At 37.6% G+C, this 24304-nt stretch overlaps 5 protein-coding genes across 15 annotated transcripts; 1 reads left to right on the forward strand and 4 right to left on the reverse strand.

The window, feature by feature from the left end:
• Positions 1-265: 265 nt before the first annotated feature.
• On the reverse strand, positions 266-2587 carry MMDH1 (Lactate/malate dehydrogenase family protein). Its single transcript, XM_023682584.2, has 7 exons — positions 2239-2587; positions 1723-1896; positions 1466-1634; positions 1298-1359; positions 1055-1176; positions 792-909; positions 266-662 (listed from the first exon to the last, which is right to left on the reverse strand). Exons 1-7 carry the CDS (start codon positions 2494-2496, stop codon positions 522-524), a joined length of 1044 nt encoding a protein of 347 aa, XP_023538352.2. The 5' UTR covers positions 2497-2587; the 3' UTR covers positions 266-521.
• Positions 2588-4412: 1825 nt separating this feature from the next.
• LOC111799147 (UBP1-associated protein 2C) lies at positions 4413-10229 on the reverse strand. Of its 3 annotated transcripts, none has more exons than XM_023682566.2 (2): positions 8794-10229; positions 4413-4865 (listed from the first exon to the last, which is right to left on the reverse strand). In XM_023682566.2, exon 1 carries the CDS (start codon positions 10100-10102, stop codon positions 8795-8797), a length of 1308 nt encoding a protein of 435 aa, XP_023538334.1. In that variant the 5' UTR covers positions 10103-10229; the 3' UTR covers positions 4413-4865; position 8794. The 3 variants fall into 3 exon arrangements, with proteins under 3 accessions (XP_023538334.1, XP_023538342.1, XP_086973888.1); XM_023682574.2 differs by having other exon boundaries at positions 4413-4888; XM_087117762.1 differs by lacking the exon at positions 4413-4865 and adding an exon at positions 6652-8333.
• A 1013-nt stretch (positions 10230-11242) lies between these two features.
• On the forward strand, positions 11243-14755 carry LOC111779131 (histone-lysine N-methyltransferase, H3 lysine-79 specific-like protein). Of its 5 annotated transcripts, none has more exons than XM_087117341.1 (7): positions 11243-11465; positions 12000-12421; positions 12520-12572; positions 12650-12690; positions 13239-13659; positions 13900-14219; positions 14471-14755. In XM_087117341.1, the coding sequence occupies exons 1-6, from the start codon at positions 11428-11430 to the stop codon at positions 14137-14139; spliced, it is 1215 nt and encodes a 404-aa protein (XP_086973467.1). In that variant the 5' UTR covers positions 11243-11427; the 3' UTR covers positions 14140-14219; positions 14471-14755. The 5 variants fall into 5 exon arrangements, with proteins under 5 accessions (XP_086973467.1, XP_086973461.1, XP_086973459.1 ...); XM_087117335.1 differs by having other exon boundaries at positions 11413-11465; positions 14583-14755; XM_087117333.1 differs by having other exon boundaries at positions 11413-11465; positions 13900-14197; positions 14465-14755.
• A 43-nt stretch (positions 14756-14798) lies between these two features.
• Positions 14799-17568, reverse strand: LOC111779120 (uncharacterized). The gene is made up of 4 exons (XM_023659198.2): positions 17107-17568; positions 16794-16891; positions 16626-16691; positions 14799-15778 (listed from the first exon to the last, which is right to left on the reverse strand). The coding sequence occupies exons 1-4, from the start codon at positions 17511-17513 to the stop codon at positions 15129-15131; spliced, it is 1221 nt and encodes a 406-aa protein (XP_023514966.2). The 5' UTR covers positions 17514-17568; the 3' UTR covers positions 14799-15128.
• Positions 17569-17985: 417 nt separating this feature from the next.
• LOC111811925 (cold-responsive protein kinase 1) lies at positions 17986-23625 on the reverse strand. 5 transcript variants are annotated; one of them, XM_087118554.1, is made up of 9 exons: positions 23494-23625; positions 23239-23400; positions 22314-22443; positions 21299-21414; positions 20976-21186; positions 20652-20889; positions 19800-19950; positions 19137-19199; positions 17986-18667 (listed from the first exon to the last, which is right to left on the reverse strand). In XM_087118554.1, the coding sequence occupies exons 3-9, from the start codon at positions 22396-22398 to the stop codon at positions 18278-18280; spliced, it is 1254 nt and encodes a 417-aa protein (XP_086974680.1). In that variant the 5' UTR covers positions 22399-22443; positions 23239-23400; positions 23494-23625; the 3' UTR covers positions 17986-18277. The 5 variants fall into 5 exon arrangements, with proteins under 5 accessions (XP_086974680.1, XP_023554762.1, XP_086974681.1 ...); XM_023698994.2 differs by lacking the exon at positions 19137-19199; XM_087118555.1 differs by lacking the exons at positions 23239-23400; positions 23494-23625 and adding an exon at positions 23108-23234.
• Positions 23626-24304: the final 679 nt, after the last annotated feature.

Genomic DNA, 24304 nt, shown 5'->3' on the forward strand with positions numbered 1-24304 from the left:
CTATGCTTAATCCTCACACTTATGAAATGATTCTTTATAGTAGGGCCTTACTCATCTAAAAATGTTGCTTTTAGGACGTCTATATGTTAAATCATGAATATGATCATCTATTTTACGAGAGAATGTGTTCAAATCATGGTAGCCACCGGCTTAACATTTAACATCCTATGAGTTACTTTAGCAACCAAATACGCCAAGACCACATATTGAACACGACCTAAAAATAATCCACCCAACCCAACCCAACCCAACCAATCAAGCACTGTTTCAGTCCAAATGGTCGGACGATTCTTCATATTAAAGATCGAAGATTCTAATAGAGATCCCTCAAAAATATGACACCGGGAATTATTGATAAAACTTATACGAGGGAAATGAACTACTCTAACAAAAAAAGTAAAGCCGGTTGCTCGTGAGCAGCATCATCAGTTACAGTTGGGTGAGAAAAGAAACAATGGATGAGTTTTATGGTAACGTGGGCAAGAGATACCTGTCCGGATTGTAAATAATACAACCACCACCTAACTTTTGTTGGCAAACTCGATTCCCTTCTCAATTGAAGCTTTGAGCTCGGGCTTCAGCTTTTCCAAACCTTCTTTCTCGAAGTCTGAGAGATGGCCCAAACCCAAAACTGACTCTACTCCGTTCTTTCCAAGCTTCACCTGTTTATAAAAGAAATTCAAAGTGATGAACAATAATTCATGGTGTCGAAAGATTTGGACTCTAATGAGTTTCAACTCAAACAATATGCTAGAAGGAACAAGCAGTCCAAACAGAACATAATCAATTACCTTTGAAGCAAAGAATGGAAGTTCAGTGACAGTTGATTGCACAAACGAGCATTCCACAACATCTGGAACCCCATTCAGTCCCTTGAGACAAGCATCTGCAAAAAGGGCACCAGCATAGCTGCCAGAAGCAGTAAAAATGTTAAAATTTTACTTGCATTATTGACATGGCAAGGAAAATAAGAACAGAGAATGATGAAAGAAGCCCCGGCTGTTGAGGAAATCAACTTCTGATAAATAATTCAGCAGCAAGTAAAAAGTCTTACGCCATTGATAATGTAGCAGAACCCTTGCCGGCCTTTGCTTCCACAACTTCCGTTCCTCCATCTTGAGTTCGCTTGGTGAGAGCAACAATAGTCTCATCTGACAAATTAGCTTTTGGGGTAGCCTGTGACAATCAGATGCACCGTATAAAGGCTATAACCCCTCAAATTCAAAGCAATCGATGCAATCCCCACGCAGGAACACTGGTTATACATCTAGCATATTTGTAAAAAGAAGGGAAGTACCTGAGAAAATAGTGGAAGAATGGTGATGCCCGCATGGCCACCAATAACAGGCACATTAACCTCTGCAAGCGTATAACAATAGTCAGGCAATAAAATTTGACCTTTCATCATTGTAAATAGAAATTAACGGAGAAATTTCAAGCATAAAATTTTAGCAAGGAATTATACCAGCTACTGGAGCATTTGCTTTCCCAGCATAAAAGGTTTTGGCCCTGACAACATCAAGAGTAGTAACACCAAACAACTTCTTCTCATCATAAGTGCCAGCTTTCTTGAAAACCTCAGCAGCAATTGGCACAGTTGAGTTGACGGGGTTGCTGATCATGTTAACAAGAGCCTGCAAAACCGTATTTTGATTACAAAATGAAGTAAAAATAACAAAATTAAAGAATTTGCATCTCAGTATAAGAGTGGTGGGTACTGACATTGGGGCAGTACTTAGCAATGGCAGTGCAAAGTGATTTAACAATGCCAGCATTGATGTTGAAGAGATCATCACGGGTCATGCCGGGCTTTCTTGGAACTCCAGCAGGAATGATGACAACATCAGATCCCTCCAAAGCTTTACCGAGTTGGTCCTCACCCACGTAGCCAGTAACCTACACAGAAAAATCTTGTAGTGAACAATGATCTAACGACGAAATCAAGAGATGGAAAAAAAAAAAATTAAAAAAGAAAGAGAGAGGGAGAGAAATGAAACAAATTAGCTCAAACCGTTGGCATGAACGAATAAGAACAAAACAGGAACTCCAAAAACATGCAGACACCCGAGTTATAAACTTCCTTAAATTTTGAAGCAGAAAACAAGCAAAAAGCACAACAATCGAAATCAACCGAATCAAAATCAGATCGATTGCAACTCAAACAGAGGCATCAACAAACCAAAAACACAACTATTTATAACCGTACAAGAAGAAAAAAAGAGAAATGATAAGATTTACCTCGGATCTAGTGTTAACATGACCAACATCGGCGGCAACACCAGGAGTACCAGCAATATCGTAGAGAGCAAGCTGGGAGACAAGTGGATTAAGCTTCATGAGAAGCGCCAAGGGCTGTCCAATCCCACCGGCGGCACCAAGCACGGCCACTTTCCTTTCCGGCACTGATTCAGTCCCAAAGCTACGGGTCAAGAGGTGCTTCGACGAAGAGGACCTCGAGGCGACGGAATGAACAGATCTGAGAATTGAGGCCTTCATGGTTCCACGTAGAAGAACAGCGACGATACCAAGAAAACAACAGAGAGGAGGGTTTTGGCGGAAATGAGGGGTTCTTCTTCAGATCATATCGAAGTGCTTTTGCCTTTATTCTCGAGGCCAAGGGCTCGATTGTAATTTGGATTTCTTTTTCCATGTAAAAATGGAAATTAAAAGAAATGGGTATATTTCATGTTCGCATTGTTTTTTATTTCTTTTTTCTGATATAATTTAAATACTCTTTAAATAATAAATTGTTTATATCTACAAAAATAGATCAAGTTTATTCAATACATTTACTTTAATATCTATGAAATTAATTTTTTTTACTAAAACTAATCGGGTACTTTTTTTTTTTTGTATTTATTTTCAATGTTTCTCAAAAATGAAAATATTTGCATTTAAACGTAATTTCTACAAAATAGAATAATTCAAATCAAACACAATAAGAAATTGAATTCTATTTATAAAAAAAAAAAAATAGAAAACCCAAAATTTTCAGGTTTTTGTTTGTTTGGTACATAAACTTATTAAAAAGTATTTAATAAATTCTAAAATTATCAATTAATAAGTCTCTTAAAATCTAAAATTATGTATGTTTTTTTTAACCTATTTAACATTTTTAAAATATATAAATTAAAAAAAAAAAAAGATATATCAATTTCTTCTTTGCACATATAGACATAAATACACACCTTGAACATTTAAATTTTTTCCTTTTGAACAATAAATATCTAACAAATAAAGCCATTTTCTTTTTCATTATATTACTATTTATTACGAACTTGAATAATTAAACATTCGAAACCTTCGAAACCGAGTCATTAGGGAGACGAATAATCGTCAAGTACAAGAATCAAAATGGATATAAACTTACATAATTTCGAAGTTAAAAGGGCTTCAATAGTTCAATTGGTTGTACCTCAAGTCTTCTTGACCGATTTTAAGTCCTCCAAGCAGGGGCTCAGTGGGATGGTTTTGATGCCCATTTGCCATTTCATACACCACCATACACACACCAGAAAAACAAAAAAAAGGCCAAATATTGTGTGTATGAGAGACAGAAGCTGATAAAGATTTAGAAGCCAGATATTCAGATTTATTTAGGACAAAACACAGCTAATCTCTCTCACAAGTTGAAAACATTGAGAACAACACCTCCACTAGTTACTAAAATCCATCTAACAAGTTGCAAACAAGACAAAAATTTCTGTAAACAAGCTCTTACGAATCCATTATAACACAAACCAAACCAATTTAAAAGTAATGAACTTACCAAATTTGTGAACCAAACACATCTTTAACAACTAAATATGAACTATATAACAAGTTCATACCCCACAAAACACAACTCACAAAATGAAGGGAAACAAGTCAAGATTCGATTTCAACTCACAACCTCATTCCTTGCTTTAAAAGTTCATGAAAATTACATGAGATCGAGAGGGAAATTAAGCAAGCAATGGGCTCCATGTAACACACATACACAATCCACCGTTCAACCAAGCCAACGACAACTACCGAACAGAAAACTAAGCAAGCAATTGGTTGTACAGAAAATGAACTCAACCCATCACCGTGCACACATGTATTTGGTTGAAGCATCCAGCACAATTATGCAGTAAATCATCAATGAGATATAACGAAAAGTCACAGCTCAAAGATGAAAATATCATCTCTACAATCCATAAATCAAAAACCCTTAACCATTAAAGATGAGATACAAAAAGGGCTTCAAGTACCATACAAATCCAAGCTTGACAAAGTTTGTGCTGCCAACAACTTTCTTCAAAACAGATGCACACAGCAGAGCAGCAATAGAAGTGGATCCATACAGCATGGACAGACAAAGTAACAGAATCACAAAGAACAGAGAGTAGCGATAGAAGGAAATCAATTCAAAGGCATGACAAGTAAGAGAAGTGAAGTAGAAAGCACTTGATACCAACAACTGCAAAGGATTCAAAAGTTCCCAGCAGAAAAGCAACGACAAAGAAAATACAAGGTCTTTCAAGCAGGTTGACATACTCAAATCAAGATGGCGGAGCCACATAATGAGTAGTCGGGAGGGAAAAGATTCTCCACATAATTTGAAAGCAACAGAAAGCAGAAGAACTACAGTAACTAGAGCGAATAGTACTCATATAATACTAAATTTACTACTAGTAGAAAAGTCAAATAGCACAATTAAGTCATTGGGTAGAGTACAAAAATTATCTAACTTTCTAACTCTGTCTCTTTGACTACCAATAATTCTCAATGAACAACTCAAAGGTGCAGTTAAACAGCAGAGGCCACAAGCAAAGCTAATGCATTCATCAAACCAGAGTTACAGTCTGCAATCAACGCAATCACCAGAGCACATAAAGCATCTGCGCCCAACAAACATCATAACCTGAATCAGAAACCCATTTAACTAAATTCATCACTACACTCAATCATACAAGAAAAGGACATGCTAAGCGATAGCAAACAATTCAAACATTATGTTAAAACAATCTTTTACCCTACTCGAAAACCACTTAATAATAAGATAAATATTTCAAAGGGAAATACAGCAGATTTAGTCAAAACTCTGAAATTATAAAGCATTTTTTTAACAATAAAAACTATAAAGGCGTGATAGCATTGATATTGTATAGTGGACCAATACGCATGTTTACAGATGAAATACCCAAAAGAAGGGTAAACCAACATATTTCCTACAACAAGTTTTAACAATGCTACAACAAGTACACTCGAGCACATACATCTTACATCAACAAAAAAGGTACAAGAGAACCAAGTCACAGACCAAGAGCTTCTTAAGAGAACAGGACACTTATTGTAACAACTGGGATTTTTTTATAAAAAATATCTAATTATATCTATTTAAGCCACACAAGACCCAAGGAAAAGCCAAACTTGCATCATCGACTTTGGTGATTGCATTGTTGGCTTGGTTCACAAGTCCAACTCAGAATTGGCTTCTACACACTGATTGTTCTAGTCCTCAATTTTGTTCACAATCCTTACAATTTTTGTTTACTTATCGCCCTGCCACTTGTGGGTTTACTACTTTTGCCCAAACATCCACAACATTTACCATCGTCGCCAGTGGAAGCAAATGAGGATTGACAACAATAAATTCTTTTTCTTTGTTCGATTTCTTTTCGTGGTTATCAATCAATTTTGTTACCTCACGATCAAGTTTTTCTTCATTGTCGCTTTACATCGTCTCACACACAAGTGTCTTTCGAAGTGGTGGTCATTACCACCATCGCTACAGCAGAGACGAGGGTGAGTGGCCGTGCTAGGTTTGCTCAAAGAGAGCGTTGGTTCAAGATGCTTCCAAACTTCAATTTTATTTGGTTTTCACCTGTCTAATTATTTTCCTTTGGTTCAACCGCTTCTTCAATCCAAGTTGCAGTTTTCACTTTCTTTCACTCAGTTTGATGATTTTACATCAGTTTTTTTCTGGTTTAGGGCCACTATTAGGCATTTTGAATGAGATTTGTGTGTTAGGGCTCAATATTTGTACGCAGCAAACATTGGGGATAAATCTTAGTCTCTTGTGTTGGGAGTTAATTGATCGTTGGGGACGAGAAACCAATCTTCAGATAAGAATTATCTTCGTTAAATATTCTAAGCCCTTGATTATGGTTTGTTATGTTACAATAGTATTTGTTCTCTAGGTTTCAGGGTTAAAATTTAGAATTTGTTGTAGGATTGGACTAAACTTTGTGCAAGTCATGGGAAAATTTGTGTTGCTGCTAGGAATCATTTGACGTGATTTTCTTATTGGATAACATTTTTGTTTTAAGATGCTACGTATGCATGCATTATTTGTTCAGTGATTGTTGTGTTGATTGTGCATACATGGAAATGATGTTTTGAAACATCTATAAGATCTTGCATGTGTTGATTGATATAAGATGAGTGATATAACTTCTAGCATTTGCTCACTTGTATGCATGGGACTTATTCCACGAAGTTCAAAGGATTTTATTCATAAGCTTAAAGGCCATTCAGTCTTTGTTTATGGAAATTGATCATCAACTAACAGCTTAGATAATTAGGGTACTCTACGAAAATTGTAAGGACAACTACTCATTTGTGTCTATGGAAATTGGTCAAATTTTGAACAGTTTTAAATTCCTCCATCTTATGAATTCATAATCAAGTAAAGGCAAAAGGTGTACCGAGGGTGTGACGAGAAAAATTGTTAGCTTGTCAAGGGTTTAGAGTCTTTATGCTTATTTACTCAATTTTGAATTTGTGACTATTTAGGATCTTAATGAGCTTTCTATTTGCTTAGGATCTGAATGAGCTTTCCATTGTTTCTTATAAGATCTTTGTTTTGTTTGTTTCATACTTGGTGCACCTATTGGATTTAAAGGAGTACCCCAAACAAACTCTTTTTCATTTTGACGTAAATGTTTTTACTTTTATTCACTTTTAAAATAATGGAAAACCTTTTCGGCAATGACCCTAGGTGGTCTAGGTCTAGAAAGTCGGATCCTTGCACCTTTTTTTGCCTAGCATGTTTGCCCAACACATGTCAGACACACTAACCTTTGTTGGACATGTGTTGGACACTCGGTGCAAAGTCAATACAGGTCAAACATTTGTTAGACATGTATCAAAGACTTGTTAAGTCTATCATATACACATTAAAAATTATAGAGGAAAATACATCAAGCTCATATTTTTAAATGTGTGTGTGTTTTAGTAAAAGTAATGCATATTTTAGTAAACGTGTGTGTGTCCAAATTTTTTTTTTTAAAAAGGACGTGTAGCATTGTATCTATGTCTTGTATCTATATCCGTGCTTCTTAGAGGATGACTAAACATTATTTCAAATAAACTAGATAATACAACTAACACTCCCCACACTCCCTACATTCCCTACATTCATATAAACAATGTAATATTCTCCCGTAAACAACAAAGGCAAGATTTTCATTACTGCAATTAGATAAACAATCTAATTCAACAGTAAATAAACATATTCAACAACTTCTCTCAGAAAATGAAACCAATACTCTAAGAAAATCTGACATTCCTAGGCCACATAATATGAGCTGGGGGAGGTGATGAACTGTCGTCCAAACAAAAAAAAAAAAAAAGGAAGGGGATAAACTGCAGAACAATTGCAACGTTCACGATAAGAGGCAGGTATTATGTACGAGAAAAATATATACATAACAGAGAATAGAAGATGAGAATGTCTTCATTCCCCAAAGCTAAATGGTAAGGTAAAAGAAGAGAGGATGAACGGGCAAGGACAAGTAGGAGAGCAAGGTTAATTTCCATCAGGAGCAAATGAAGAAAGAATAACTTCCTACTACCATTTTCCATATCCTCTTGGTTAAATGTCCAGAAACAATTTATAAACAAACACTCTCTTCCTCTGTTAGTAAATGTAAATGGAGAAAAATGCTCCATGAAACTACAAAGTTCCACATCTAAGCAATTTTGAGAACAGAAAATCCAAACATAATCAACTTTAGCAGTGAATAAAGATATACAACAAAAAATTACAATCAGAACATGAAATAAACATTCTAAAAATACCAACTTCCCAAACGAACTTAATATGAATTAACAAAGGGATAATTAATTGTGTATATGTGCGGCAAGCAGAAGAAGCACAATGAAGCAATGTGTAGGAAATATGCCAGCTAAAACTCAAACTTTCTAGGACTGAATCGCATTCACATATATGTTCCAGGTTACAACAACATAATTCATAAACAAGTGTAACTGCATGAAGATGGAATCCAACACAAATAATGACAACACGAACATAAATACTTTCACAAGCACAAAATGTCCAGAATAAGGTGAAAATGAAACGCCTAAAAAGAAAACACAAAAAACATAAATCAAGAGTGGATATTGACATAAAAAAATCACAAGACGTGATAGTAAAGAGAGTCCATATTCGTAGTATCTAGAAGAAATGGTTTTGTTGAGAACTGCATGATATTTGATGCACAATATTCACGCAGACAACAAGCCAGACCCAGATGATACTAAAGCAAACTTTAACAAGCTAGGAAAAAAGAAAACACTAAACGTGAAATAACCAAAAAAACATAGATTTTCAGGTAAAACATGCGTGCACGGTAAGCCCGAATGCTGATAGCGATAAAACTAAAATTAGTATCGGAAGATCACACTGGAATTAAACACCGTCACGCAGAGGGGGAAAAGCAAAGTAATAAGGATAACCAGAACACGGTATGGGGTATGATTTGACTAATATACCATCACACTTCATGCAGTAATTTACAGTATGAATAAAAACGAGAATACCTCAGTAATAAGGTGGCACACTGGGATACATTCCTCCAGGCGGAACACGTGGCGCCGGTGATGTTACCGCCTGTTGATGGAGCGGATTTGGGTGCCCAGATGCTGATGACATGCTATAATGCCCACTATCCTGATAACCACCCGAAGGCATTCCCACCGAACTCTGTGGCAACCTATACAGAGATGATGGCCCCCCGGTTCCGCCCAATCCACCAGCAGAACCACCCAAACCACCACCTACACTACCCATACCACCATAAATTGAGGACGCGGGACCGCCGTACCCACCACCATATGGACCGCCGCCATATCCGCCAGAGCTTCCCAACGAAGATGGAGCCTGACCACCGACAGAAGATAGACCCGGCCCCATTGAGGAGTTCAGCGGATGATGACCCAGTGGCTGTCCCCCTTGTACGCCACTAGAAAAGCCTCCATACGACCCCATGCCTCCCGGCCCACCATATTGTCCGCCTGAACCAGGCATTGCCGAAGGAGGAGCCATAGGCATGCCATCTCCATGCAAATTCCCTTGACCGGCCCCCGGCGTTTGAATTCCATCCTGCCCACCGCCAGGTTTCCCTTTCTTCCCATCGTTAGCGAATTTACAACTCAACTGCCTTCCATCAATCGTCTTGATTGGATCCACCAGAGCTGCCTGTGCCCCTTCTGGCTTCTTGTACACAAATAAAGCATAACCTCTGCACTTACCCGTCTGCTTATCAAATCCTAGCGGTCCCTCCTCAATTTCTCCATACAGCGAAAAGTGTGCCAACAGTTTATCGGCCGGCATATCCATCGGAACATTCGCCACATAAATTTTCCTCAACGACATGTCCGCAGCGTTCGAATTCTGCCCGGAAATTCCCACTGCAGCCAATTGCGTTACTGTAACACGGCCATCAATCGTCTTGCTCGGTTCCTTCAAAGCCAGTATAGCCCCATCAACATGCTTGAAAGTCACAAAGCCATACCCTTTCGATTTCCCGGTCGCCTTGTCAATAATAACAACCGCTTCTTCAAGCTCCCCATACGCGGAAAAGAGAGAGCGCAAACCTTCTGTACTTGTATCGCAACTAAGACCCCGAATAAACAGCTTCCGCTGGGAGACGTCTCGGTCGGCAATAGATCGAACCGCATCAAGGACATCCGTGTGACGCGAAACAGCATCTTGGAGAATATCGATAAGCTGGTCCGGAGTGAAACGATCAATGATCTTACGAGCATCATCGGAGGTAATTTTTAAGAAAGAATTTTCGGAGGAGTCGACGCCATTTTCTTCCATCCTCCGCTTCTTGGTGGCGTCCATGGCGGAGATGAGACGAAGAAGGAGGTCCCTGGAAGTGTAGAGTGGAAGTAGAAGAAGAAGAACAACAAGGAGGTGAAGCTAAACCCTAATCCGAGTCTAGGAACGATGACCAAGACGAAGAGGATTGAAACGAATGGCGGGCAGTTGATTCTATAATGGTTTAATTGGGCTGGGCCCATAGCTAATGTCGGTGTCGGAACTTTTCTGGGCTCGTGGGCTTCTAAGAAAGCCCAATTAAGCCCTGATAAATTCTATAATGGTTTAATTGGGCTTGGCCCATTTCCAATGTCGGTGTCGGAGTTTTCTGGGCTCTTGGGCTTCTCTGAAAGCCCAATCAAGCCCTTTTTCATTAAAATTTTGATAAATTCTATATTTATTCGGCAGTCGATTCTATAATGGTTTGGGCTAGGCCCATAGCCAATGTCGGCGTCATGGTTTTCTGGGCTTTTGGGCTTCTCTGAAAGCCCAATCAAGCCCATTTTAGTTTAAATTTTGATAAATTCTATATTTTTTAGGCAGTCGATTCTATAATGGTTTAATTGGGCTGGGCCGATGGCCAATGTCGGTGCAGAGTTTTCTGGGATCGTGGGCTTCTATGAAAGCCCAATAAAGCCCTTTTTCATTTAAATTTTGATCAATTCTATATTTTGGGCCGTCGATTCTATAATGGTTTAATTGGGCTGGGCCCACTGGTCAATGTCGGTGTCGGAACTTTTCTGGGCTCGTGGGCTTCTAGAAAGCCCAATCAAGCATTTTCATTTAATTTTTTTATAAATGCTATATTTTCGGCCGTCGATTCTATAACGGTTTAATTGGGCTGGGCCCATGGGCAATGTCGGTCAGAGTTTTCTGGGCTCGTGGGCTTTTATGAAAGCCCAATAAAGCCCTTTTTCATTTAATTTTTTATCAATTCTATATTTTGGGCCGTCGATTCTATCATGGTTTAATTGGGCTGGGCCCATGGCCAATGTCGGTGTCGGAACTTTTCTGGGCTTATGGGCTTCTATGAAAGCCCAATCAAGCTTTTTTTCACTCGCCAAAATAAATATAATTTATAAACTCTAGATTAAGAAAGGCCTTGAAAAAAAAATTATAAATTTGAGTTTTTAAAAATTTATTGGGAAAAAGAGCGGCGGGCATTTGGTCTGAAGCAAGCAATGGTTTATATAAATTCTACCGCCAACCACAGTGGTTTCAGTGCCATTAGCGTAATTGAATTTTGCATTTTATGGGCATTGGGCTGTTGGGTCCTTCGGGTTCGTCTTCTGCGAATCCCTCTCGGACACTGACTCTCCGTCGCCGGTTTCTTCATCTGTCTCCACCTTATGGGTTACCATTTCACTCGAATTCCATACATTCACATGTAAATTCTTCTCCATTCTCTTACATTTTCAAGCTCGCTGGAAATTTCTTTGTGTAGGTTTAGCGAAATTTTGTATCGTTTCTCTGTTTCCCCTTATGGATCTGTAAGTCTCTGCCAGATTAACATCTCTGAATTAGATTGCAAGGAAGTGGTCATATTCCTTCTGTTTTTTAAAATTATTTTGCGTGCATTTGTCAGTATTGTGAAGGCTGGGTGAAGTTGAAGGGCAATGTGAATCAATAGACTCTCCTGCATTTTAGAACCTTATTTATCTTCTTTGGTTGATACTAATGTACTTTAAGTACTAGGATCGAATTGAAACTACAATTGAGAAGAGTGTTGTTTAATCTTTTATTCATTATTTTTCATAGACTACTACATACGTTAATATTAATTAGTCTGAAAGAAGTGAAGGTTTATGAATCTAAAATTTGAATGCTGTTCTTCTTTTGAGAGTTGAAAGGAAAAACATAGATGTTACAACTTTCTTTTATAAGACATACTTATCTTATTGCATTTCTGAATGTATAACAGGAAATTATTAGGTGCAACATTATCTGTTAATCTTGCTCCAAATTCTGCTATCTGGAAGACTTTCTATTACCCAGTTGCCAACGTCAATCATCCATCAAATGTGATGCCAATGAATCAGCAGATATCTATATGCAGGAATGATTCATTATCTTCTCCTTTCAATGTCTTCAACAGAACAAATTCTTCCCAGTCCTTGCTGTTCATTGTTGCTGAGGGTAGAATTTCCAACTCTGGTGAGTGCTACAAGCCTAAATGTTCCTCAGTTTCCTTTGAGAAGCAGGTTTCAAGCAGAAATATCGGCGACGACGATTGCCCAGAAAATCATGAAACTGAAAATGACAAGGAGTGGCAAAGACGAAGAAAAATAGGAGTGGCAAATAAGGGCAAAGTACCATGGAACAAGGGCAAGAAACACAGCTTGGGTAAGAACATTTAGTAGGTTCTCTAGCAGTGGTGAATTTTAAGTGGCTAAGGTTATACTTGGTGGAGTTTGGGATTTTAACATATAATTTATCTGCAGAAACTCGTAAGCGAATCAAGCAGAGAACAATTGAAGCCTTGAAAAACCCCAAGGTGAGGTTCACATTTCAGGCTGATTCACCAGTCATATTCTGTAATTTCAACTTTTTCATTTTTCTTTAATATTTCAGGTGAGGAGGAAGATGTCCGAATATCCCCGCCCCACTCATAGGTTTCACTCTTAACCCTTCACTCTTTTATTTCTGAATGCCGAAATGAACTTGAATAACAGAAGATTTAACATCAGATGCTTTCGGATTTTGTTGGATATTTTAGTGAAAAGCAAAGATCTCTTGTAGCATTGTCACTTTATAGAGTTAATATGAAGTTTTATGTAAGAATGAATTGTAAACCTTACAATCTACTTTCAAGATCTCTTATAAAAGGGGGAAAATAGAAAAATCCTGATTTTGGATCTGGCACTGAAATCATGAACAGGCTGTGGGCGAAAATGCTCGACTCTTATAGTCCTAGAATTGATGCCATTGGCTCCCAAATTTCAACATTTAGCACTTGACCATGTGGAATTAAGAATCTCGCTTATGTTCAACATTCCTCAGAATTTTACTGTCTATTTCAGTTCTTTGTCAGGAAAACTTATTATTTTGAGGGAATTTCCTCGTTATCAAGTGGAATTGTTCAGCTTGACGAGGCAAATCTCGTCTGTTTATTAGGCATAAACATGCTATAAGATACAGTCGTGCTTTATTCTATTTGCAGTGATCAGGTCAAAACTAAAATTAGCTCCTCACTCAGACGTGTATGGGGAAAGAGATTATTGAAGAAGAGATTAAACGAGGCGTTCTTCCAGTCTTGGAAGGAAAGCATAGCTGTTGCTGCGAAGAAAGGAGGGAAGGGAGAACAAGAACATGACTGGGACAGCCATGACAAGATAATACAAGAAATGCTTCATCAAAAGCTTAAAATGGTTGAAGAGAAGGAAAAATTAAAGCTGATGAGAGCAGAGAATGCGAAAAAGAGAAAAATCCAAGGAAGGGGTGCCAAAATAAAGAAAAGGAAAATGTGTTCTAGAAGAAGAAAAGGAGGAAAAAGAAAGATGAAAGAGGGAGAAGACATCCAGAGAACGATGAAGGAGCTAACTGCAATTGAAAGATCGGGACTTAAGCAAAGATTGAAGAAGGTAAAGATCAGGGAGGTCCCGTAGATTTACTTAATAGTTTGACTGATCCACTAAATGGATCAAAATGATAGCATGCAATGGAACTGATCTATAACAAAGGCCAACCTACCATAGCTATTTGGAGATGTAAATTTCTAGGCCAGCCTTCATTTTAATCTGTCAGCCCTATGATAATGATGTTCTTATTATGTTTTCATGTCTTCTATTAAGGTTATCCTCTTTCACTTACCTTTTGATTAGATTCGCAAAAAGATTGCAATAAACAGTGTAGTTGCTGCTCAAGGAAGCGTTGCATCAGTGGTGCCCCGAGGCACAACCTGGGAAAAAATGGATCTAGATCTTATAAAGAAGGGTAAACTGAGGGAAGAAGTGTCGCTGGCAGATCAAATTCAATTTGCCAAGAACAGAAAAGCAGAATCTATAGCTTGCAAAATTCTTGTAGCTTCTACTTTGTCGTACGGATGCACCAGGGGAGCGTAAAGATAACTTTTGACTGACCTTCACTGCTTGCAAGAAGACAATTTTCTGGTGTCTTAAGGTGACTTTTCCTCCCATCCAAGGTGATTTTCATTTTTATCAATAGCTTATGTTCTTATTTGTTAGTGATTCTTCTTGAAAGGAAGAAAATTTTCTTCACTTTCAATGTCACTTTTCCACCGGGAGATCAAAAGGTTTCTTTTGTTTTGTTCAACGTGATAAGATCACTTCCAGTAATTCTGCAAAACTCACACCCCACGCGCGCGCGCACGCACACAAAACTTCTGTAATCCTTGTCTTGACTCCTGCACATTTATATCCATTGGAGTCACAGAATCTTGTTCAATTCGACACGAGTAAAAGGCTTGGGAAACTGCTACAGCTCACGAGCTTTTGACGACTTGAAGAAAGGTAGTGAGAAGAAGTTGAAAAGTTTTACTTTGCAGGATGGATTTTGATAAGCGATCGAGCAAGAGCTCCACGTCCATGGCAGCAGATAGATGGCTTGCCTTTTGCTCTGCCTGCTTCATAATTGTGTGCGGGTATGTAAAGATACTAAGTTCCTTGATACAATTCTGAATTCAAATTTTTCCTCTAATTTTCTTCTTTAGGAATTGATAAACTATCTCAAAGTTAAGGTGGAAAAATAATTCGAATTGTGATTCAACTAGAAAAGTTTAGAGAACTATTGCCATTGCCATACCAGTAAGTGAGCCACAATACAGGAGAGTTGAGGGGGGCATTGTTGCAAGAAAATGTGGCCAAATGAGATTGCCCAAAAACATAGATGACATTGTGAATGTTATTACATCATCTCATGCATCTTTGAAACTATACTACCCACAAAGAAAAACTAAACTCATGGTTTGCCGCAGTAGTACCTGAACAAATACTCAGTGGCCAGAAGGATTTCAGGTTTGAACCAAGCAACAAGTAAATCTTAAAAAACCAAAGAATTCCGCTACTTTGAGACTTTCCTGAACAGTTGATGACTATTCTCGTTGATTGTTATGCACATTCCTAGACCACCCACCAGCATTAGGCTGCATCTCTCTATAGCTGTTTTGAGCAGGTGGCCCACCCGTGTTTGAAGCTCCACCATAGTAGTTGGACGGTGGTGCTCCCCAATGGTTGTTTGGCTGTGGCTCTCCAGAGTTGTATGGTGGTGGTGGTGCATAGTTGTGCGGTGGTGGTACGCTAAAGTTGTTCGGCGGTGGTGGTGGTGGTGGTGGTCCGCTAAAGTTGTTCTGTGGTGGTGGAGGTGGTCTGCTAAAGTTATTCGGTGGTGGTGGTGGTCCACTAAAGTTGTTGGGCCGTGGCGGTGGTGGTCCGCTAAAGTTGCTTGGTGGTGGTGGTGGTGGCGGCGGCCGGCTAAAGGTGTTGGGTGGTGGCGGCGGTGGTCGGCTATAGTTGCCTTGGGGCATTCCATCATGATTGCGAGGTGGCATATTACTTGGAGCTGTTCCTGAAGTAGGTGAAGCATTTGGGAATTCTCTGTTCCGGGTATGTTCCCTCCTATTGAAATTTCTTGAGCCGTCTGAATTACGCCTATTCCTTTCATTTGCTCTAGCATTGTTTCTTACCCATTCCTCATGGTACTTCGGGTCATATGGAACAGCCTGACCATTTATAAAAGGCTCCCCTGCCAAAAGAAGAAGAATGAATCACATCAGATAATAGTTTTAGCTTTATGAATTCGCAAGAAATAAGAGCTTTCCAATTTTGTTCGTCTGGTGTTGTACCGAATAAACACATTAGGATTAGTGTTTCCATTCAAACTCTCCTTTTGCTAACAGTCCAGGAGTGCATTCTAATCTCATGCACAGTTCTTACCTGGATGAAACATGATCCTAACCCTAAACCAACGTTAAACCAACCACGAGTAGATATTGTGGTCTTTGGGCTTCTCCTTTTGAACTTTTCCTCAACACCGCTAGCAGATATTATCCTGAACTTTTCCTTTTAAACTTTCACTCAAAGTTTTTAAACGCGTCAGCTAGAGATAGAGGTTTGCACACCCTTATAAAAATTACTTTGTTCCGTGGGATCTCACAATACTCCCCCTTCGACCTCCTTTGAGACCCAACATCCTCACTGGCACTTGTTCCCTTTTCTCCAATTAATGTGGGATCTCACAATCCACCCCCCTTTGGGGCCGAGCATCCTCGTTGGACACCGCCCAATGTCTACCACCCTTTGGGGCTCAGCGTTCTCACTAACACATCACTTGATATCTAGCTTTGATACCATTTGTAACCGACCAAACTCACCGCTAGTAGATGTAGTCCTCTTTGAGCTTTCCCTCAAAGTATTTAAAACAGGTTTCCATACCCTTATAAACAGTTCCCCTCCCAACCGATGTGGGATCTCACACCACTTCTATAATCCCCTCAACCAATGTGGGATCTCCCGTCACCTCTTTCAATAACCATTAGACACTGAAATAAGTCAAATGCTAATTTTCTCAACTTAATACGAAAAGGAATTACCTCCATAATCTTTATTCTTAACATCCAAGTATGAATCAGGAAGGACCCAACGAACCTTAGGCAGCTCTGAGAAGGAAAAGGCACAAACTTAGTACAATCAACACAAAAGAAAGAAATAACAAACACAAGGAAACAAAAGAAAACAAGGCACAAACAAAGGTATAATACCTTTAATCTTGTAAGAAAGTTCTTCAGAAACAAGGCACCCAAATGCATAGTAGCACCTTGTTGAAACAGAGTATATCTTCATCCTAGCTTCTTCCTCACTGTATCAATAAGAAACACCAAATAGCGAAACGTTAAATATTTCTTTCAGATGAGTCCGATCTTGAAATGTTGCTGTAGAAGACAAACGAAAGAATTTACCACTTTGTTCTAAACATACAAGTCTAATCACTAAAATGCCAAGAGAAACAAAATTAAATGCAATCATCGGGGTAACCCAACAGATTCAATACAATCGATCAAAACGAAACTTGACCTTCCGACAACCATGGCAAGTGTTTTGATATAGCTATCGATAATTTCATCCCTCGTGGGATCGCCCTCTGGCTTCTCCATAACAATGAGCCAGTGCTCAAAATCACAGCCATCAAGTAATATGGTCTCCTTGGGTGGGCGATTAGACCAGTTCGGATTCGGATCTTTGAGAGAGGATGAAGTGGTACTGGTGGCGAACTCCCTCGCGCTCGCGCTCGCCGCTGGAGAGAGGCCGCGGAAATCAGCGACAACTATAGCAGCGAGGGGACGAAGGCGACGGAGAAGAAAGGCAGAGGAGTGTGAAGAGGCGGATAAGGCCGTTCCAGTGGCAGTGAGAAATGAACGAGACAATATGGAAGCCGAAATCAGGGTTTTAGGTAGCGAGCGGTACAAGAGCCGAGTCGCCATTGGAGAGGGCTTGAGACAAAGACAAGGGTTTATCTGGGGCTTAGTCCTCTTTTAAAAGGAAAGCTTATAACACTATATTATTGAAATTATATATATATATAATCCTTAAATAAAATAAAAATAAAAGCCTTTGAAGGAAAAAATTGATTAGCCTTGCAAAAGTTGGTAAATTATTTTAGCATTTCATATTAATACTTTTTAATACTAAAATATTTAATAAAATATAATATTATAAATTGGTTTAAAATCGCCTAAATTGTGAGTTTAATTTCCAAATAATGTTGGATATTTTGTTAAATAATTTTGGTAAAAACTAAAATAGAATTTAACCCAATAATAACAAATTCCTCATTTTTCCATACCACTTGAAAAATAAATATTGTTTCTGTTTTTTGGTAAAACTTTAGTTGTTTTTGCAAATCTATTGTATGCAAATCTATCAACATGATAATAACATGAAAACACGAGAAGGTATGAATTTCCTTCCATGCCAACAGGATCAAAGATTCAAAGAATTGTCAATATACACCTCGAGTACCCAACGACATGCCGTGCGATACGAATATTCTTGAACAAGAAATGTAGCAACAATGTATTTTCTCCATGAAATTTCATGACTAAGAACTCCTACAACAGGACTGCACAGTTACAAACAGGGTGGAAAAAGTATTGAAGCAGAATAGATGTATACTCATGATAGAACAAACATATATATGTGCCTCCTTTTAGTTAGAAGGCTCATCACCAAAAAAATAATTTCCAACTCAGTTACTACGATCAAATATCGAAGTGAAGGTTATGGTACCGTACGAGGTGTCCATGAACCCTGACGATGAAGTTGATTCACTTTGCTTTCCCGAGTCTTCAGTCGTCGATGTAAGCTTCGAATTGGGCTCGGCTTTCTTGCCTAGTACATCTTTTCGAAGCATGAACTCTGAAAGCATTCCAGGTCTAGATATTGTTTGATCAGTTATATCAATGTCACCCGTTAGCATCTTGACGACGGTTGACATAGATGGCCGGAGCGTTGGCATATCTTGAGTGCAAAGAAGACCAACTTTTAAATATCTGCAAGCCTCTTCAGCCTCAAAGTCTCCATGTAATGATATGTCTACCAATTCCAGCAATTGCCCTGTCTCATGATGCTTCCACACCTGTAGCATTTACATCTCTTTGTTAGAATTACCAAATCATTAAGGAAACTTCACAGTTTATCACAAAAAGGATGCAGGTCCTATCCAAATGGATGCTTCATATTTTCCCCTGATCTCCAACAAACACCTTAAGGAATTTGAATTGAAAACCAAATCAAGTCGTGCATACAGAGAAAATATTTAAAGTATCAATTTCATGCTTGCATACTTACAAATCATTAATCATTTCACATATAAAATGAATTACATTCATTTGGAAGACAGAAGACAGTGATATTAGAGCAAATCTCCAACTAGCTTCACTTACTCTTCCTTAACCTTAATATGAAGTTAACGATCTTTTTCAAGTTTTCATTAACAACTCACATCTTCACATTGCATAGTATATCATGTGTAAAAGAATCTGATGTGACGTGTATGCACAAGCAGAAGCCTGAAGCGATAAAAATAAACAAAAGGAAACACAGACCTTGAGGCCTGAGGAAAGAGAACTAGAAGCAGAAGTCTGACTACTGAATGGGCACCTATCAATCTTGATAAAAACATTAAAATTTATGTAATATACAATGGGCATGATCCTGGAACTCATGGCATAATAGCAATGTCGATGATAACTTAGAACTTTCTAGAAATTCATTTCAAAATGCAATGCAAAGCTTTTGTAGTATGTTTCAGTTATAATTTCATTATTGTCTTGAATGTAGTCTTAGTTTAATATTACATCCGATTCCAGAAAAAGAACATGTTTAACTTAAATGTTGAATAAATATTGGACGACATGTCAGAAACTATAATGCAGCACTCAAAAGCATAGCTAAATACTGTACTCAAAGTTTTGGATTCTTAGGGCGGTTAGACAAGCATTAATATGTCCATCTTAGAAAAACATGGTAGGAATCTAGAAGTTAAACAAACCATAGTATAACATCAATACAGTCCAGTTGGCTATAGGTTTTGATGCTCGTCCTAGCTAATTTAGTGCACATGTTTATAAAATAATTTTGTTATCAATTACAAGGAATGCCTAGTTATGAAGTCTTTCATTTCAGTTGCAAAGTCAACAAATAACCCCAACTACATCCCATCCCCCACCTTTTATTTTCTGACATCTAAAACAGCAACTAATGCATACCATTTCTAGAAGATATGGTTCCTCAGCAGGCAACCGTTTGTTTATGTTGTACCTCCCACATACAATCTCCAAGAGTAAGACACCAAAACTATAAATATCTGTTCTTCTTGTCGCTTGCCCCCGGATGGCATATTCAGGTGCAAGATAACCTCTTCATAAACAATACAGCAGCAGAGTTAGTTTATGAAGGAAAGTAAAAATGGTAAATTTGCAAGGGGAGATTGCAAGACTCAAGAATAAGAGTCCGCTTGGCAGAACATGTAGTAAGTAAACCACAAAGACTAAGGCCGGTGGTACCAGAAGGTCTCTTGGATATGCAAGAGGCCCGTCAGGACATTGCATACCTGGCTGAGTAACAATAATATGAATATCGTAAGGTAAGACAATTGCTTCTAATTTGAACTCGCTGGAAGAGTAAGGGTAAAAATAATTTGGATATTAAAAAGGAAAAAGAAGGAGCAATAGTCCCGACTCCTAAGAGAATATAGACCATCTAAAAGAACATCACGAGTTAGCATAGGACATACAATTTGCCAGCATCACCTTTTACCATCATTGCTTGTTCCAATTAGAGCAGAAAAATTTGTATGACCAAAAGTAGGAACTTCTACAAACATACAAGATGTCAATGGCAGACCATCTCGTATGGATGTCTAAAATCCAAACAGGAGAGATAGCATCCAGACATAAAAAGAACTTAATGCAACTGAGAGAAGTCACAGAATAGAATACATGAGGACTCCAAACAGAAACAGCCATCAGCAAGCTTAAAAAGATATTAGATAACATACGGTGAGTACATATCATTTTCAGAGGATTTAGCCCTATAGTTTTCTCAGAAGCACAACTTACTCTGTCCCAGCAATACATGTACTGACGTGGGTCATGTGAGACGGGAGTAATCTAGCAAGACCAAAATCAGAAATTTTTGCAGTTAAGTCCTTATCAAGCAGGATATTGCTTGCTTTGATGTCCCTGTGAACAACATGGGGCTGAACTTCCTCATGAAGGAACGTGAGCCCCTGTGCAATGCCAATGCATATTTTACACCTCGTTTGCCAATTGAATTGGGTATTTCCTCGTCCTCTACCTATCATAAGAGGGTCTATTAGATTAAGTTGTTTATAGGAAAACTACAGAACTGAGAAACTAAAACAGAACAGGATATATAATCACCAAAAAGCATCTTATCAAGGCTGCCATTTTCCAGGTAAGGATAGACCAAAATCCGGTGCTGCCCTTCCACACAACAACCATGCAACTTAACCAGGTTATCATGGTTTATAACCGTAATCACATTGATTTCTGCCAAAAACTCCCGTGTTCCTTGGCTTGAGTCCATGGATAGTACCTTTATGGCAGCAAGAGTTCCATTTCTGAGCCTTCCCTGCTTAAGTGAAATAGTTTGCAAAACAGAATTCAGTGCTAGGAGGGATGAAGAAACAACGTTTGGACATTAGTTATCATCAAGATACAACAGGAAGCTCCTTCAGCTATACCTTGTAAACAGATCCAAAGCCTCCCTGTCCAAGTTTGTTTTCAAATCTGAAATTTTCAGTTGCTTTTCTAAGTTCTTCGTAAGAGTACAAGCGAACGTTCGGAATTTTTGAAATCTCTGTATCAAATCAACCTATTATAGAGCTTAACAACATCATTTAAAAAATTCATAGCAAATGGGTCTAGAAAAAGTCTCAGTGCTCAGAAAAGGTAAATAATTTTGATGATTTATTAGTGCTACACGATAATACCAGAGCACTAAGGGAGAAGACGAAGATTTTTACAAAGCTCTTCGACAATGATTTTTACTACGCTATATCTTAATCTAAATTGTCTAATACTTTTGCTTCATGTAGTCACACCTCCCTCATTGTAAATTGGGAAGGTCTTTTATAAGTACTGTGGATGACATATCCCTTTGGTAAATTTCAAACCACCAAACCTTAATGAAATTGTCTCTTATTATAGAAGGAGAGAAAAGAAAAATCAATGTGGGTAGGAAGTTCACTGCAGAATGTTCCTAGAAGAGTTCCTTCTACTAAACAATCAGAAATTGAACCCTCGTACCATCTTAGACAAACATTGCCACCTAAGGGAAGAGAGAAAGAGGAATTAAAAGAAGACAATATGTCTTCTTTCTCTCTTTTTCTTTTTATAATCTAGGACTTAGACGATCACACCCTTTTCTATCAACAGACCTTTCTTTACTTAGTAATTGAAGATTTGAAATATTATTTTAAGCATCCAATTAGGATGATCTATATTGCACCTCAAGCAAGTTTACACCAAAAAATTTAAAGAATAATCTCAATATTATGTAGAAGAAAGCCACTGATTTCTGATGGATTGGACCCCTTCATCGGTGTAGACCTATTCATCTAAACAATGACTAATGTTCATCATGCTGTGGTACAAGTATAATTCCAAGGTTCCAACAAAGTATCTCATATAATCACTATCATATGTGAATAAATTATTGCAAGATCACGTGTGCTACTTCAAGCTCAACCAACATACCTTCGATTGCTGCTGCTTCTGCAGCTGCTGTATGGGAAGTCAACGAATCTCTGTTTCTTCTTGAACAAAAACAGAAACAAGTCATCACACCCTCTGTATTGTTCAATTTCTGATCCAACGAATCAAATCTCTGCCATTAGGAAAAAAGAAATTTAGACATAAACCCATAGTATGAGTTTGTCAAGCACTCAAGTCTCCTCTCGAATTATCCCATAAACAGAAGGACAATAGATGAATCTGATGGCCGTTTGACATCAAAATAAATGAATGCCATTACTGAATCTAAAGTCTGCATCTTTAACAAGAAAGAATATATGCAAAGAATTAAGATAAATAAACAGTTAAAGACAACATTGTCCCTTATATTATAGCCACTACGACAATCTTTATAGATCCCAGTAAGAGAGAAGCGAAATAAAAGCATTGTAATCTGGGGATTGACATAAATCATAATTTCAAGATACCGTGTTACTGGACGAGCAAACAATTTAAAAAATACATGATAACATTCAATTGAAGATGCCATGAAATGATCTCAACGCCAAGATGAGTTCCTCGTCGATCCTAACAAAGTAATTAGAACTAGAATATAAGCCATGAACACTTCTATGCTTTCTATAATTCCATCAGGATGAACTGAGAAATAATAGCTCTCTCAGCTTAGAGTACTCAAATCAGGCACCAGATATTTCTCGGTAAGCATGGATTTAACAAGCCTCTAGAGCTAAAACAATTTTCTAGCAAAATTAAGCTAAATTTGATGCTGCTTAGGCTACATAATCAATAACACTAACATTGAGAATTCAGACTAGCAACGAACCAAAACCGCCAAAAAAGAACAAGATCTGGAAAATCATTCAGAACTACATTAATTCCAACTCCATTCTGATCCAAGCGAAATGTAAACTTCGGCAACTCAACCTACCTTGACCACAACAAGTCTCCGACAGTTCTGACCTGATGAAAGCTTTAAGAAACTTCCTCCCCTGTAGTGGAAAGCAAGATAACGACAGACACTTGTTTACTCGTGGTTTTCTCAGCCGGCCAAATGCGAAAAGAAGCAAACAGTAACACGAACAGAGTCCAACTGCATTCAATCAACAAACAGATAAAGATTTTCGCCAAGTTTTCAGTGAAATGCAACAAGAATCGCGGAATGAAAGAGAGAGAGAGAGTTTACATTTCAGAATTTGCGCGTGGAATTCCTCGATCCTGAGATGAAAAGTCGATTTGAAAGAACCGGGATAAAAGATTCTACCTCTACGCCGCTCTTGCGTTCGCCAACAAAGTACTTGGCGTTCAACTTTCACAAGCTTGTAATTTATTATTCGTTGAAATACCAGTTTTTATAGTTCCACGTGGTAATTAGTTTTTTAAAGTTCTTTTTTATCGTTAAATAATAATAAAATAATTTTCAAATCCAAAAATAATTTACGATAATCATAATGTAAACCTGCTTCCAAAATTTATTGAGATAAAATAAATAAATATTAAAAATAATAATAAATAAATTTTCAATAGGATGACAAAATTGACCAATTAAAAGTACAATAAAATTTAAAATACAATAATCAAATATTATTAAGACGGTAATACATTAATTTTACTTATTACATTATAAATTATTTATTATTACATTTTTTACAAAAGACTACATTATAAAAAAAAATACATTAATTTTACTTATTTTTAAAAAAATATTTATATTCTTACGTATTATTAATAGAGTGCTAGCCCATCATCTCTAATCATGCCAAAATTAATTTCACGGGCATGCTAAATAAAGATACATAAATAAAAATATTAAAAAAAGTTCACACAATAAATTCATTAATTTTTTCTTTAACAATTTGTTTTTATTTTATTTATTTATTTATTTTATTAATTTTTTCTTTAACCATTTGTTTTTATTTTATTTTATTTATTTATTTATTATTATTGACTTTATGTGAGGTATGGCATGCATATGCCATACTGATAAGAGTTTATCA

Source organism: Cucurbita pepo, chromosome 1 (genome assembly GCF_057944985.1).
Source record: "Cucurbita pepo subsp. pepo isolate OVF chromosome 1, ASM5794498v1, whole genome shotgun sequence".
Lineage (NCBI taxonomy): Eukaryota > Viridiplantae > Streptophyta > Magnoliopsida > Cucurbitales > Cucurbitaceae > Cucurbita > Cucurbita pepo.